The sequence below is a fragment of the Procambarus clarkii genome, chromosome 29, assembly GCF_040958095.1.
Source record: "Procambarus clarkii isolate CNS0578487 chromosome 29, FALCON_Pclarkii_2.0, whole genome shotgun sequence".
In the NCBI taxonomy this organism is placed as follows: Eukaryota; Metazoa; Arthropoda; class Malacostraca; order Decapoda; family Cambaridae; genus Procambarus; species Procambarus clarkii.
This window is the reverse complement of record NC_091178.1, coordinates 15,898,151-15,915,016: the sequence shown is the minus strand read 5'-3', so window position 1 is coordinate 15,915,016 and position 16,866 is coordinate 15,898,151. Positions and strand designations below refer to the sequence as shown.

The following is a 16,866-nucleotide window of genomic DNA, read 5'->3' as shown; positions in this document are numbered from 1 at the left end:
TAACCTGCAGCAGTATTAGTGTACTGGGAGCCTGTAACCTGCAGCAGTATTAGTGTACTGGGAGCCTGTAACCTGCAGCAGTGGTAGTGTACTGGGAGCCTGTAACCGGCAAGCAGTGTTAGTGTACTGGGAGCCTGTAACCTGCAGCAGTGGTAGTGTACTGGGAGCCTGTAACCTGCAGCAGTGGTAGTGTACTGGGAGCCTGTAACCTGCAGCAGTGGTAGTGTACTGGGAGCCTGTAACCTGCGGCAGTATTAGTGTACTGGGAGCCTGTAACCGGCAGCAGTGTTAGTGTACTGGGAGCCTGTAACCTGCAGCAGTGGTAGTGTACTGGGAGCCTGTAACCTGCAGCAGTGTTAGTGTACTGGGAGCCTGTAACCTGCAGCAGTGGTAGTGTACTGGGAGCCTGTAACCTGCAGCAGTGTTAGTGTACTGGGAGCCTGTAACCGGCAGCAGTGTTAGTGTACTGGGAGCCTGTAACCTGCAGCAGTGTTAGTGTACTGGGAGCCTGTAACCTGCAGCAGTATTAGTGTACTGGGAGCCTGTAACCTGCAGCAGTATTAGTGTACTGGGAGCCTGTAACCTGCAGCAGTGTTAGTGTACTGGGAGCCTGTAACCTGCGGCAGTATTAGTGTACTGGGAGCCTGTAACCTGCAGCAGTGTTAGTGTACTGGGAGCCTGTAACCTGCAGGTTACAGGCTGCAGGTGTTAGTGTTAAACCTGACACCTTTACAGTGTTAGTGTTACAGAGCCTGTAATCTGTAAATCCTATAGATTTCATTGAGGTGTCTCAAGGAGCTCTTTGATTTATAATTTCATCAATTTCAAGTCACTGCATAAAGGTGTCACCTTTCCTGAGGTCAGGTTCTGAAAAGAAAAGCGCAAGAATATTCAAAACATATTGTTTACGAACACGCTCAAGTACACAGCAGTGTGCTGCGTCTCTATTCTATAAGAGGGATGCAGAGCTGTATCAAGAGTTAGATGCGATTCTATCTGCTCTCCTCATCTCACAGGATGATTAGTTATACGTGGAATCAGATAAAAACATAAGATGTGAGTGTAGGGTGTCGAGGGGAGGTATTAACAAACTTTGGGTAGACTTTCCGCTCTTTGTGTCAATTATTACTCCTCTGTCAGCCCCAGTTGCTTGTAATATGTCCAATTGAACACAGACGATGAGATTGTGTCCCCTGGCAGCCACCACTGACTGTTGCTGTCACTCTGTCCAACACTCCCCCACCCCAAACAGCCCCACTGTAACAAAGTTACAGTCTAAAGAGTCTCAAAGACTCTTTAGACTGTAACTTTGCACATTGATACAACAACACGTTAGCTTCCCTGAGCGATACAGTTCACTTAAGTTCTCTCAGTCCAAAACGAATTGTTTGTCTCATTAATCCCACTAACAGAGGAAGACTTCTCAAAAGCTGCTTCTCGCAGCATTTATTGCTCTGACGTCTGGATTCCATAGGACGTTTTTTAGTTAATGTAATATGTTAAGGTACTCATTGGTCGCCAGAGAGAGAGGGTCTCCGTGGCGTCCTTCCTGGATGCTCCCCGCCCTCCCGCCCTCCTCCCCCAGATCTCCCCAGTTCTTTGTCGAGGCTTTGTCGTAACAACACCGCCCCCCCCCCCAACCCTCCAGAGGGTTATGCGAATAACACTCTTTTTTGCCCTTCCGGTTCCCATGGGAGCCGTGTGTGTGTGTGGTCATCTAATTGTAATCAGCTAGTTGTGCTTGCTGAGGCTGAGCTTCGGCTGTTTGGTCCCGCGTCTCAACTGTCAATCAATTGATGTACAAGTTTTGTTTTTAAATTATTGTGGTCTATCATATCTACGTCGTCAGCCAGTCAACCCAGTCAGCCTCCACCACCCTCACTCCTTGGTGCATATCTTTTGTTCACTACACTGATACTGAAAGAATTATTCCTATTGTCTGTTGTGTCTAGTCATAAAATTACATTAATCCTGAGGCAAACTTTAACATTACTGAAGCCATGTTGGTGTTACACAGTCTCTTCTGGCCAGATGGGCCACCAGGCTTGTTCCTCACGACCTTCTGGCCAGATGGGCCACCAGGCTTGTTCCTCACGACCTTCTGGCCAGATGGGCCACCAGGCTTGTTCCTCACGACCTTCTGGCCAGATGGGCCACCAGGCTTGTTCCTCACGACCTTCTGGCCAGATGGCCAGGTAACCTCTTGTTACCCAGCTGCACGAACTAGTGACGGGGCAGCCAGCGGCAAGACTGCCAGGACCTACAACAACATCGTTTTGTTTTGAGTGATTTCAGATGGTAACTTGCGGCTCTAGTTACGGCTCTATGATTACTCTGGGAGCCGCGGGCTCTGGGAGCAGTGGGCTCTGGGAGCCGCGGGCTCTGGGAGCCGCGGGCTCTGGGAGCAGCGGGCTCTGGAAGCAGGTAGCGAGGGGTGGTCGAGGGGCCCCCCGTAAGTGTTCTGTCATTTTGTACGGGCCGGGCCTCAGGTAAGTAACTGTTAGGGTGGGTCAGGTCACGTCAGGTCACGCCGGCTACCTCGGTCAACGCGGTGTCAAATTTTACGTCACGCGCGGCGAACAATGTGAGGTGCTCCGTGAGGTAGGTTGGTGAGGGGGAGACAAGTCAGGGAGCACCATTCGGTCACCATTTGGTCCGGAAAACATCTCCCGTCACGCAGGGTGCAGTCGCGCCTCCACAGATCTCCAGTATCATCTCTTGATACTAGTAATGGCTCAAAAGGGCTATCACTTACGGGCTATTCATGCCCGTGCCAGCTCTTGGGTGGCTTAATCTTTATCAATCAATCAATCAAGTCAGGGAGGAGTATTCAGTTATTGGAGGAGGGATTTCTGGGAGGGTAGAAGTAGCCTAAGCTACTCTATCCTTTTGAGATGTATTTTATGGTCTTAATAAACGTACTTGAACTTGAGGGATTTCTGGTCAGTATTTCATCGATGAATTATGTACTATCGAACATTTCGATCGTGTGGAACACAATCGAAATGTTAGAAGACCCGATGCTAGAATGATTACTCCAAGATGAGACGCCCCGCTCCCACAGCTGGTGGCCCTAGATGAGACGCCCCACTCCCACAGCTGGTGGCCCAAGATGAGACGCCCTACTCCCACAGCTGGTGGCCCTAGATGAGACGCCCCACTCCCACAGCTGGTGGCCCAAGATGAGACGCCCCGCTCCCACAGCTGGTGGCCCAAGATGAGACGCCCCGCTCCCACAGCTGGTGGCCCAAGATGAGACGCCCCGCTCCCACAGCTGGTGGCCCTAGATGAGACGCCCCACTCCCACAGCTGGTGGCCCAAGATGAGACGCCCCGCTCCCACAGCTGGTGGCCCAAGATGAGACGCCCCACTCCCACAGCTGGTGGCCCAAGATGAGACGCCCCACTCCCACAGCTGGTGGCCCTAGATGAGACGCCCCACTCCCACAGCTGGTGGCCCAAGATGAGACGCCCCGCTCCCACAGCTGGTGGCCCAAGATGAGACGCCCCGCTCCCACAGCTGGTGGCCCAAGATGAGACGCCCCGCTCCCACAGGGGCGGGGCATAAATTAATTCGGCGTTTCTTCGTTGTGCCGTCGACCGGGTTGTCGTCGGGGTCGTCGTGGTCGCTGTCCGTTGGGGTAGGTCTTGTAGTACTCGGGGTCGTAGTATTTCTTGCGTAGTATTGAGAAGTCGATGGAGTACTGCATGGTTTCGTCGTCAAGTACATGAGGTCTGGGTATTGCACAGTGACTTTTCCGTCGATAGTCTTGTTGCAGTGAAGGGCCAGGTCTCGTTTCCATTTTGCTCTCAAACGTTGTTGACTCTGGTTGTCTGTGTAGAGTATGAAGCAGGAGCCAACCAACCTCTGGTGAAGGTGCTCCGGCGTCTGGTGTGGCGTCGTCGTTGTTCCTTCATGCTCCAGTGTCGGCTGAAAATGTGAGAGGCGCCCAGACTAGGGTCCACCTCTGGTGTAGGGCCGGTTGCGAGGTCCGCTGCTGGGTCGTCCGTCTGCGTGGCTACATTCGAAGTCGCCTTGATGGTAGTGATAATAGCTTTGTGTATTGCCGCGAGGAGTGTCAGGAACCACTATATACGGGAGGCCGTTGGCATCGAGTAGCGTATTGAGTGTAGCAACAAATCTGTGGTTGTCAGTGCCAGCGATCCTATCAGCTAGACGTATAATAGCGGGTAGCAAGCTTGCATGTGTGGCCGGTGGTGGAGTCGGCAGTGGTGGCGACCGCTGGGTCGTAGCCTGTACGGTGTTCTGGGAGTGGTTACCCTAGGGAGAGGTGGGCTGTGTCGTGGCGGTAGTGTTTGTCGTCCTCTTTTTTATTTCCTTTTTCCGGAGGAAACATTCAGGTGAGGCTGCAGTGTGCAGGCCATTGCAGAGTAGGCAGCGTCGAAGGAAGGATGTGCAGGCCGTGTAGTGGTTCTCCTGGGTGCAGACACTACATTTCTCCGCTTGCACGCACAAATAAATTTTCACAACGTTTCGAACCTACATGGTTCATCCTCAAGTGATGGAACTGTAATTGATTGATTGATGGAGATTAAAGACCCAAGAGGTGGCACAGGTATAAATAGCCCGTAAACGGGACTATATGTTGTTGTTGTTGTAGATTCAGCTACTCGAAACAAAACGTTCCAAGTAGCACGGGCTATGGTGAGCCCGTCATATTTACCTGACACAGGAGCAGGGCTGTAGATTGATTGATGAAGATTAAGCCACCCAAGAGGCGGCACGGGCATGAATAGCCCGTAAGTGGTACAATTTTTTGTTCAGTAATTCTTTTTAGTGTTCTGAGGGCGCATTTAATCGTTAAGCTGCTATCGCGGGGGGAGGATACTGCTTGACAGTCTTTATGAGGGTTTCCAGCTGCTGGACATCTTTTTTGACCAGGAGAGTGGCTGTGTTGACGGCTTCAGGGTAGTTACTGCAAGAATCAGGTGCAATTTTATACTGTGTTGTTCCTTATTTTGTATTAAATGCCACTAGTATACATGACGTTAGAGCTCAGTATCCCGACAGCTTGACAAATGAGGTTTTATTCATTCCAATAAATTATTAAATTTTTCAACTGCATTTTGTTGCAAATCCATCTTATCCAGTAAGTAATATCGTCAAACCCACAATTCATTCATAATATTCAAGCAAGTTTTCCACTAAGAATATTGTTAACCACCCTTATGTATTCCAACACACCAACCACGATCTTCACCTAATCGGTCGTTAATCTCCCCAACTTCACGCCTAATATTTAATCCCATCTTCAACTAAATACCCAGCAGGAGTGATAAGTTCAGTACTAACAGTAATATCTTAACATACTAAGAAGGTTAGGTTAGGTTGTGGTTTTATATTCAACTTTTAAAGGTAATAAATTAGTATGTCACATAAGCACTTATTCATAAGCAAGATATTGACTATAAGCAAGTGCGAGAACGGGTTGCTAACGGGTTGCGAGAACAGCAAGCTATACACTGAGTTGCTAACATGGACAAGGTTGAACCAGGGTGTTCATTATTTCTGTCGCATTGAAATAAGTCAGCTAGTAAAACTCTGTTTGAATAATAACGCCAAATTTAAGAGAAAAGCTGTATTAAGATATAATAATTTAGTATCATACACAAAAATTACACATACACACTAAATGTCCCTCTTGTGTTTGTTGTCAGCTGTGTTTGTTGAGTCACCTGTGTTTGTTGAGTCACCTGTGTTTGTTGAGTCAGCTGTGTTTGTAGAGTCAGCTGTGTTTGTTGAGTCAGCTGTGTTTGTTGAGTCAGCTGTGTTTGTTGTCAGCTGTGTTTGTTGAGTCAGCTGTGTTTGTTGTCAGCTGTGTTTGTTGAGTCTGCTGTGTTTGTTGAGTCAGCTGTGTTTGTTGAGTCAGCTGTGTTTGTTGAGTCAGCTGTGTTTGTTGAGTCAGCTGTGTTTGTTGAGTCAGCTGTGTTTGTTGTCAGCTGTGTTTGTTGAGTCAGCTGTGTTTGTTGAGTCAGCTGTGTTTGTTGAGTCAGCTGTGTTTGTTGAGTCAGCTGTGTTTGTTGAGTCTGCTGTGTTTGTTGAGTCAGCTGTGTTTGTTGAGTCACCTGTGTTTGTTGAGTCACCTGTGTTTGTTGTCAGCTGTGTTTGTTGAGTCAGCTGTGTTTGTAGAGTCAGCTGTGTTTGTTGAGTCAGCTGTGTTTGTTGTCAGCTGTGTTTGTTGAGTCAGCTGTGTTTGTTGAGTCAGCTGTGTTTGTTGAGTCAGCTGTGTTTGTTGAGTCAGCTGTGTTTGTTGAGTCACCTGTGTTTGTTGTCAGCTGTGTTTGTTGAGTCAGCTGTGTTTGTAGAGTCAGCTGTGTTTGTTGAGTCAGCTGTGTTTGTTGAGTCAGCTGTGTTTGTTGAGTCACCTGTGTTTGTAGAGTCAGCTGTGTTTGTTGTCAGCTGTGTTTGTTGAGTCAGCTGTGTTTGTAGAGTCAGCTGTGTTTGTTGAGTCAGCTGTGTTTGTTGAGTCAGCTGTGTTTGTTGTCAGCTGTGTTTGTTGAGTCAGCTGTGTTTGTTGAGTCAGCTGTGTTTGTTGAGTCACCTGTGTTTGTAGAGTCAGCTGTGTTTGTTGTCAGCTGTGTTTGTTGAGTCAGCTGTGTTTGTAGAGTCAGCTGTGTTTGTTGAGTCAGCTGTGTTTGTAGAGTCAGCTGTGTTTGTTGAGTCAGCTGTGTTTGTAGAGTCAGCTGTGTTTGTTGAGTCAGCTGTGTTTGTAGAGTCAGCTGTGTTTGTTGAGTCAGCTGTGTTTGTAGAGTCAGCTGTGTTTGTAGAGTCAGCTGTGTTTGTTGAGTCAGCTGTGTTTGTAGAGTCAGCTGTGTTTGTAGAGTCAGCTGTGTTTGTAGAGTCAGCTGTGTTTGTAGAGTCAGCTGTGTTTGTTGAGTCAGCTGTGTTTGTTGAGTCAGCTGTGTTTGTTGAGTCAGCTGTGTTTGTTGAGTCAGCTGTGTTTGTTGAGTCAGCTGTGTTTGTTGAGTCACCTGTGTTTGTAGAGTCAGCTGTGTTTGTTGTCAGCTGTGTTTGTTGAGTCAGCTGTGTTTGTAGAGTCAGCTGTGTTTGTTGAGTCAGCTGTGTTTGTAGAGTCAGCTGTGTTTGTTGAGTCAGCTGTGTTTGTAGAGTCAGCTGTGTTTGTTGAGTCAGCTGTGTTTGTAGAGTCAGCTGTGTTTGTTGAGTCAGCTGTGTTTGTAGAGTCAGCTGTGTTTGTAGAGTCAGCTGTGTTTGTTGAGTCAGCTGTGTTTGTAGAGTCAGCTGTGTTTGTAGAGTCAGCTGTGTTTGTAGAGTCAGCTGTGTTTGTAGAGTCAGCTGTGTTTGTTGAGTCAGCTGTGTTTGTTGAGTCAGCTGTGTTTGTTGAGTCAGCTGTGTTTGTTGAGTCAGCTGTGTTTGTAGAGTCAGCTGTGTTTGTTGAGTCAGCTGTGTTTGTAGAGTCAGCTGTGTTTGTTGAGTCAGCTGTGTTTGTTGAGTCAGCTGTGTTTGTAGAGTCAGCTGTGTTTGTTGAGTCAGCTGTGTTTGTTGAGTCAGCTGTGTTTGTTGAGTCAGCTGTGTTTGTAGAGTCAGCTGTGTTTGTTGAGTCAGCTGTGTTTGTTGAGTCAGCTGTGTTTGTTGAGTCAGCTGTGTTTGTTGAGTCAGCTGTGTTTGTAGAGTCAGCTGTGTTTGTTGAGTCAGCTGTGTTTGTAGAGTCAGCTGTGTTTGTAGAGTCAGCTGTGTTTGTTGAGTCAGCTGTGTTTGTAGAGTCAGCTGTGTTTGTTGAGTCAGCTGTGTTTGTTGAGTCAGCTGTGTTTGTTGAGTCAGCTGTGTTTGTAGAGTCAGCTGTGTTTGTTGAGTCAGCTGTGTTTGTTGAGTCAGCTGTGTTTGTTGAGTCAGCTGTGTTTGTTGAGTCAGCTGTGTTTGTTGAGTCAGCTGTGTTTGTTGAGTCAGCTGTGTTTGTTGAGTCAGCTGTGTTTGTTGAGTCAGCTGTGTTTGTTGAGTCAGCTGTGTTTGTTGAGTCAGCTGTGTTTGTTGAGTCAGCTGTGTTTGTTGAGTCAGCTGTGTTTGTAGAGTCAGCTGTGTTTGTTGAGTCAGCTGTGTTTGTTGAGTCAACTGTGTTATCCATGTTAGCTCTATTTGTTGTGCGTGTCTAGTTTAATTTATTTGTTAACCACGAAATGTTATTGATTATTAATAACAATATTATTATATAATGTTATTAATATTCTTAATATTATTATTATCATTTATGTCATTGTTATTACATGTTTCTTATTATTATTTTAATTATATCGGTGGTCGTAGTAAATGTTATAGTGGTGGAAATTCCTTTTTTGTGTGATAAATTCTTTGGTGACTTCTGATGTATGAGAAGACGGCCCATAAGTGCGATCTTCAAGAACTCTATATAAACATTATAAGTAAAATCGACTTGAGAATGGTCCAGGACGGACCGAAACGTCGTCGTCCCTTTACTTTCTAGTGTGTGGTCTGGTCAGCATATTTCAGCCAATTTATTGTGACTCCTCGTCTGCATTATAAGTAAAGTCTTAACCTTTGTGGTATGTAAACCTAGAAAGTTTGCCCACGAATTTAAGGTTAGTTTTCCAAACATTTCCTCTAAAATTAAAATATTGAATTGCCTCCCTAAATCAACAAATGCTCTGGTTCCTACGTGTATCGATCACCTCTTCTGAAAAGATAAAGTATTAACTAACAAAACTAGCCAACCGATGGTGATGGAGGAAAATGTTCCATGAATCTTTGTATTCAATCATGGAGTGATGTAACACTGGCCACGAGGGCGGCCAGGGGAGCCCTTTTGTTTGGCCAGCGACAAAGCTGCTCGCCCCCCTTGACCTAGAAGGGGAAGGGGGCCCCTGTTTACGTGTTTTGCGATCGTCCCTTGTTTTGTCGAACCCTCGCTGCTGCCGATTGGCCAACCACGCCAACCAATCAGCTGACGGCATTTCATTACAAAAAAAAAATTGTCGTGAATGGGCAGAAAGCGTAAGAAATAAGGCTAATTTCCGTTTTTACTGTGATCCGGATCGATGCACGTGACGGGATAATAATTAATGAAGTTGGTTGGTGACGCGCGTCTGTGAGGGGGCGGAGGGAAGTGCTGGCCTAGTACACCACAATGTTGACATTTCCAGTTACGATTTATTTTAATATTTAGTGATGTGTGTTTAAAGTTTGAAAGTTGATTGTAATGTTTTATTTAAATTTCCAACTGTAATGTAATTTTTGGTAATATAATACACACACACACACACACACACACACACACACACACACACACACACATTGGGGCAGCATACTTTGTAATTAGGAATAATGCCTTTTAACGCAGAAATTAAGAGAAAGCTCGTATTGAGAACTATGCCTCTTCAACGCAAGCGGAGCTAACTGCCATTGTTATGGCGTTAAGATCCCTTGAACGAAACACTAATGGCGCAGTGATCTGCACTGATTCAAAAGCAGCGCTACAAAGCCTAAGTAAAAATCGGGCAGAAAATCTTGCGATAGTCGCTGAAATTAAGAGAACTGTGAGGGTACTAACCAACCAGGGAAGAGTCGTCAAGTTTCTGTGGATCCCCTCCCATGTTGGGGATCCCCTCTCATGTTGGGGATCCCCTCTCATGTTGGAATATGAGAAAATGAACGAGCAGATGTACTGGCTGCTCAAAGCCGTATATGTATATATATATATATATTATATATATATATATATATATATATATATATATATATATATATATATATATATATATATATATATATATGTCGTACCTAGTAGCCAGAACGCACTTCTCGGCCTACTATGCAAGGCCCGATTTGCCTAACAAGCCAAGTTTTCCTGAATTAATATATTTTCTTTAATTTTTTTCTTATGAAATGATAAAGCTTCCCATTTTATTATGTATGAGGTCAATTTTTTTTTATTGGAGTTAAGATTAACGTAGATATATGACCGAACCTAACCAACCCTACCTAACCTAACCTAACCTATCTTTATAGGTTAGGTTAGGTTTGGTAGCCGAAAAAGTTAGGTTAGGTTAGGTTAGGTAGGTTAGGTAGTCGAAAAACAATTAATTCATGAAAACTTGGCTTATTAGGCAAATCGGGCCTTGAATAGTAGGCTGAGAAGTGCGTTCTGGCTACTAGGTACGACATATATATATATATATATATATATATATATATATATATATATATATATATATATATATATATATATATATATATATATATATATATTAGTATATTTTGGTAGCAGTCTTTCCTGTAGACATATATTATTAAATATGACCGAAAAAGTAAGATTAATAATTCTAACACGAATTTTCTCAATCTTTCGTACATTTCTTTTCACTGTTGGAGGTAATTCAAAAATCAATTCTCCAAAATTCATTTTTATTTCTAGTCTGACGCGACACTTGAGCGCGTTTCGTAAAACTTATTACATTTTCAAAGACTTTAGTTAACATATACACAACTGAATAGAACTTACTGAATAGAATAGAACATCTCCGATTTTATTTATATCTACATTTGAGTGAGGTGGATGGGGTGAGGTGGTATTTAATAAGGTATTAATTTCATCAACACAAGACAGAACATGAAACAATGGATATTGAATAGAAGTGATTGTAGAAAGCCTATTGGTCCATATTTCTTGATGCTTCTATATTGGAGCGGAGTTTTGAGGTGGGTAGAATATAGTTGTGCATTAATTGGCTGTTGATTGCTGGTGTTGACTTCTTGATGTGTAATGCCTCGCAAACGTCAAGCCGCCTGCTATCGCTGTATCTATCGATGATTTCTGTGTTGTTTACTAGGATTTCTCTGGCGATGGTTTGGATTTTTGAATTACCTCCAACAGTGAAAAGAAATGTACGAAAGATTGAGAAAATTCGTGTTAGAATTATTAATCTTACTTTTTCGGTCATATTTAATAATATATATATATATATATGTCCTACTCTGATAGGGTAAGATAGCTGCTATAGAAACTAGTTTGTTATTAAACACTTAACCACTGATGGTGATTAAGATGATTTTACAATTTACTTAACTGTCTCATGTGAACAGCTTCTCAAACAAGAAGATTAACATTTGTCAATGGTTAAAATCTTACGTTATCTTGCTGGTGCAAAATGGGAGAATCTTTTAAGAACAATATTTATATTTGACAAATAGTATTTTCCTAACTCAAACAATGTGAGGTTTATTATTCTACACATATTACTAATGTCTCTCAGATGTTCACATTCTCGTAGATAGTGGTCAAGGCGGTGTCCGTCACTCGCATCACAGATTCTGCAACTCTGCTACTTTTATATTCTTTTCCATGTCGTGGCACAGTCGATTAAGGGGCGTCTGGGATCCTCTCGGACGTAGGTTCGAACCCTCATCACGGCCCTTGTGGATTTGTTCATGCTTTTACAAGCTCAGGTTATAGTTATATCACATTCATTGTATAATTTATATATTACAGGAACAATCTTGGGTACACGTCCAATATATCATCAAGTGTTCCAGTATTCATATAGTAGTTATAGAGTACAGCATACCTCAGCCCAGGAGGGCGAAAGTTAGTCATTATGGGACATTCTACAATATAATGTTCAAGGGAATGCATGTTTTCTCTTTCACAAAGTTGACACATTATGTATTCGACATTTAGGTTTTGAGAGAGCTACCCATCAAAGTACCGTGGAATGCCTTGTTGGGTTCTTTTGATACGTATATTATATCAAAATTCTTTCCCAAATTACCAGGAAATCACAAAATTACGCTTTGGCGCGAATTTGATTTGTTAATAAATCCTCAGAGGGTTTTCTCTAACTCTTTTGGCAGTATTTAATCTTGTATATTATGGAGTTTGCCCTGTCACGAGTCATGGGGCGTTTTCTAGCACTCCAGTCCGTTCTGGGCGGGAAGATGTTGAAACATTAAAACATTCCTCCAAGAAGTGCCGGACCAACCGGGCTGTAGTGGGTATGTGGGCCTGCGGGCCGCTCCAAGCAACAGCCTGGTGAACCAAACTCTCACAAGTCAAGCCTGGCCTCGGGCCGGACTTGGGGAGTAGAAGAACTCCCAGAACCCCATCAACCAGGTATCAACCAGGTATCAACCAGTCTTCCCTCGTATTCTGAGAAGCCGAAGAATTCTTGGAAGAAGAGAATGTGGAGCCTGGGTCAGCGGGCAGGCTGGGTTCACAGGTATTTTTACCCGGGACGGAGGAAGAGTGTTCCCAGGTCGCTGGAGGTCGTTATGGGTCGGCCGCTTACCTCTTATCTGGTTGGTGTGAGCCTCCATCACCATCTTAACCGCCAGATGGTCATGGTAGTTTAAGTTTAGGCCACCCGTTGGTCTTCCGTGTGGGCCACCCGTTGGTGTCCTGTGTGGGCCACCCGTTGGTGTCCTGTGTGGGCCACCCGTTGGTCTCCCGTGTGGGCCACCCGTTGGTCTTCCGTGTGGGCCACCCGTTGGTGTCCTGTGTGGGCCACCCGTTGGTCTCCCGTGTGGGCCACCCGTTGGTCTTCCGTGTGGGCCACCCGTTGGTGTCCTGTGTGGGCCACCCGTTGGTCTCCCGTGTGGGCCACCCGTTGGTCTTCCGTGTGGGCCACCCGTTGGTGTCCTGTGTGGGCCACCCGTTGGTGTCCTGTGTGGGCCACCCGTTGGTCTCCCGTGTGGGCCACCCGTTGGTCTTCCGTGTGGGCCACCCGTTGGTGTCCTGTGTGGGCCACCCGTTGGTCTCCCGTGTCGGCCACCCGTTGGTCTCCCGTGTGGGCCACCCGTTGGTCTCCCGTGTGGGCCACCCGTTGGTCTCCTGTGTGGGCCACCCGTTGGTCTCCCGTGTGGGCCACCCGTTGGTCTCCCGTGTGGGCCACCCGTTGGTCTCCCGTGTGGGCCACCCGTTGGTCTCCCGTGTGGGCCACCCGTTGGTCTCCCGTGTGGGCCACCCGTTGGTCTCCCGTGTGGGCCACCCGTTGGTCTCCCGTGTGGGCCTCCCGTTGGTCTCCCGTGTGGGCCACCGTTGGTCTCCTGCTTGTCGGCATGCAGGGTAACTGTTCTTCTAGCACCATGTACTTCTAGCACCTACTTACTTCGGTACTAGCTAGACCTAACCACCTGAAACCGGTCCGTCTAATTACACAAAGCCTCCAAGCATCACTTAAGTAATGAAGAAATATGACTTATTTACTCGCTATAATGTTGGTGCTGAATGTAGAACATGAAAAACATATTTTTCCTCTGAAATAATATAATTTGTTAACGATATTGGGTCCATCTAATTTCCCAAGACCTCATCATTGTCGCTTGGATCGTCGACTTCCTATGGCGTCATCTGCCACCTAGTTTAGTTTAATTTCGTTATAAAATTATGTTATTTCAGAATAAAAATATGTGTTTTCACGTTCTACATCTAGCACCAACATTATAGTGAGAAAATATGTCATATTTCTTCGTTATTTATGTAATACGCTTGTCTCGTAACAGAGTTTAGGTCCAGCATGTCTGGTCCGGGACCGATCCTCCATATTTTTAAATATGGACACCCGGGCCACCGGACGCCTGGCCTCCCTGTACTACACCCGGGCCACCGGACGCCTGGCCTCCCTGTACTACACCCGGGCCACCGGACGCCTGGCCTCCCTGTACTACACCCGGGCCACCGGACGCCTGGCCTCCCTGTACTACACCCGGGCCACCGGACGCCTGGCCTCCCTGTACTACACCCCGGGCCACCGGACGCCTGGCCTCCCTGTACTACACCCGGGCCACCGGACGCCTGGCCTCCCTGTACTACACCCGGGGCCACCGGACGCCTGGCCTCCCTGTACTACACCCGGGCCACCGGACGCCTGGCCTCCCTGTGCTACACCCGGGGCCACCGGACCCCTGGCCTCCCTGTACTACACCCGGGGCCACCGGACGCCTGGCCTCCCTGTACTACACCCGGGCCACCGGACGCCTGGCCTCCCTGTGCTACACCCGGGGCCACCGGACGCCTGGCCTCACTGTACTACACCCGGGGCCACCGGACGCCTGGCCTCCCTGTACTACACCCGGGCCACCGGACGCCTGGCCTCCCTGTACTACACCGGGGCCACCGGACGCCTGGCCTCCCTGTACTACACCCGGGGCCACCGGACGCCTGGCCTCCCTGTACTACACCCGGGCCACCGGACGCCTGGCCTCCCTGTACTACACCCGGGCCACCGGACGCCTGGCCTCCCTGTACTACACCGGGGCCACCGGACGCCTGGCCTCCCTGTACTACACCCGGGCCACCGGACGCCTGGCCTCCCTGTACTACACCCGGGCCACCGGACGCCTGGCCTCCCTGTACTACACCCGGGGCCACCGGACGCCTGGCCTCCCTGTACTACACCCGGGGCCACCGGACGCCTGGCCTCCCTGTACTACACCCGGGGCCACCGGACGCCTGGCCTCCCTGTACTACACCCGGGCCACCGGACGCCTGGCCTCCCTGTACTACACCCGGGGCCACCGGACGCCTGGCCTCCCTGTGCTACACCCGGGGCCACCGGACGCCTGGCCTCACTGTACTACACCCGGGGCCACCGGACGCCTGGCCTCCCTGTACTACACCCGGGCCACCGGACGCCTGGCCTCCCTGTGCTACACCCGGGCCACCGGACGCCTGGCCTCCCTGTACTACACCCGGGGCCACCGGACGCCTGGCCTCCCTGTACTACACCCGGGCCACCGGACGCCTGGCCTCACTGTACTACACCCGGGCCACCGGACGCCTGGCCTCCCTGTGCTACACCCGGGCCACCGGACGCCTGGCCTCCCTGTACTACACCCGGGGCCACCGGACGCCTGGCCTCCCTGTACTACACCCGGGCCACCGGACGCCTGGCCTCCCTGTACTACACCGGGGCCACCGGACGCCTGGCCTCCCTGTACTACACCGGGGCCACCGGACGCCTGGCCTCCCTGTACTACACCCGGGCCACCGGACGCCTGGCCTCCCTGTACTACACCCGGGCCACCGGACGCCTGGCCTCCCTGTACTACACCCGGGCAACCGGACGCCTGGCCTCCCTGTACTACACCCGGGGCCACCGGACGCCTGGCCTCCCTGTACTACACCCGGGCCATCGGACGCCTGGCCTCCCTGTACTACACCCGGGCAACCGGACGCCTGGCCTCCCTGTACTACACCCGGGCCACCGGACGCCTGGCCTCCCTGTACTACACCCGGGCCACCGGACGCCTGGCCTCCCTGTGCTACACCCGGGCCACCGGACGTCTGGCCTCCCTGTGCTACACCCGGGCCACCGGACGCCTGGCCTCCCTGTACTACACCCGGGCCACCGGACGCCTGGCCTCCCTGTGCTACACCCGGGCCACCGGACGTCTGGCCTCCCTGTGCTACACCCGGGCCACCGGACGCCTGACCCCCACACTTGAGATGACCTGTGGTGCAGTAACCTTACCAAGACAACAAAGAACCAAAGCTCAGGCCATTAGATGGTGAGAGCGGAGGTGACCTGTCCGCGACCCGGAAGTGAGAGAGAGGGTCGGCCAGGTAGTAGAGGTGTTATGGTCTTCACTACACCTGGGGAGTAGTTAACTCATCTGACGTGCTTCGTCTCCTCGCATGTATTTGTTCACTTGTAGATGATGAGTGAAATTAGGAACGTTTGGTCGCACGTCGATTAAATATCATCTGGGGATATTATAATTGTTTTGACTGGTGATAACAGTTTTCCACGAGGTGAAGCGTCACCGTCTCACCGTAACCAGGGACCTGTCAGCGCTGACACCGTAACCAGGGACCTGTCAGCGCTGATCATCGTCAACACGACCAGGGACTAGGTAGCGCTGATCAGGCTTAAAATGACGAGGGGCGAACTAGTCAATACTTATCAAGTGAACAAGACCTGACCAGCCAGCGGTGATCAGGTGAACAAACAAGGCAGTTAAGACCAGCACCGTCCACCTGTAGTCTCCAGCGGGGGCACTGCAAGTTAGACAAGAGTTTACAACGAAGGTGACAGTGTCAGTATTCTCCAGACAACTGGCCAGCACCTCATAAGAGTCATCGCTGACATCAGCCATTTGTCGTGTTTAACATCTTCGTGTCACTTGGCTTTCCTGCTTCTCACATCATAACAGTTAAGTTTTCAGTGTTAAGTGTAGATGAATGACGAGGGATGTGTGGAGGTGTTGAGATGTGCGGCCATACAACTCTGCCCATTGTGTCTGGTGCTGTTATTCTCACGGCCTCAGAGGACCGGGTGAAGATTACTTAGTGATTTTAACTCTTTTTCACGTAATTTATTTTTCACACATATACCAAAATGTTTGAAAATATGGCTTCATTTGATGCATTTTGATACCAATATTAAACAATAGCAACTTATTTATTACAACGAATGTGTTGTAATTTTGCCTTAACTATAAGAAATATTATTATATAATCCTAAATCATACATTCGCCTAAAACTTTCAATACGCTGTTGTGTTTCTTATGTACTTAAAACAAGCTGTTCTTCAAGAAACAAATTTCTACTAGCGTGTTTTTTTTTCCCAGGACAAACGTTAAGATTACTAGTGGAGGTTAATCCCAGCGCGGCCCGCAGGACGGCCGCCGCCCCCGGCTACTGCCAAGTGCTGGACATTTAGTAATATTCGTCGCCTTAAGAACAATACATTACGATTTTGTGCATATTTTCCGCCGGGGGTCTGGAGAGACGGGGAGCGTTTATCCCACAATATTTGCATTATCCACTCAGTGATATTAAAAAAGGATTATGTAAAAATTCTGGATGACCCAGCCTGTGGACCGACGGCCCAAAAGGCTGCTGTAATGGCGGGAGGAGCCCCCATGACACACGCTAC

General features: G+C 48.4%; 2 protein-coding genes across 2 annotated transcripts; both read right to left on the bottom strand.

Moving 5' to 3' along the window:
- Positions 1 to 7,006: 7,006 nt before the first annotated feature.
- LOC138369604 (uncharacterized) lies at positions 7,007 to 8,101 on the bottom strand. Its single transcript, XM_069333028.1, has one exon. The coding sequence runs from the start codon at positions 8,099 to 8,101 to the stop codon at positions 7,007 to 7,009; it is 1,095 nt and encodes a 364-aa protein (XP_069189129.1).
- Positions 8,102 to 12,341: 4,240 nt separating this feature from the next.
- On the bottom strand, positions 12,342 to 13,073 carry LOC138369603 (S-antigen protein-like). Its single transcript, XM_069333027.1, has one exon. It carries the CDS (start codon positions 13,071 to 13,073, stop codon positions 12,342 to 12,344), a length of 732 nt encoding a protein of 243 aa, XP_069189128.1.
- Between the last annotated feature and the right edge of the window lie 3,793 nt (positions 13,074 to 16,866).

Coding starts and splice junctions, on each gene's coding strand:
- LOC138369604 (XM_069333028.1), bottom strand. CDS start 8,101: ATGGATAACACAGTTGACTCAACAAACACAGCTGACTCAACAAACACA.
- LOC138369603 (XM_069333027.1), bottom strand. CDS start 13,073: ATGGTGCTAGAAGAACAGTTACCCTGCATGCCGACAAGCAGGAGACCA.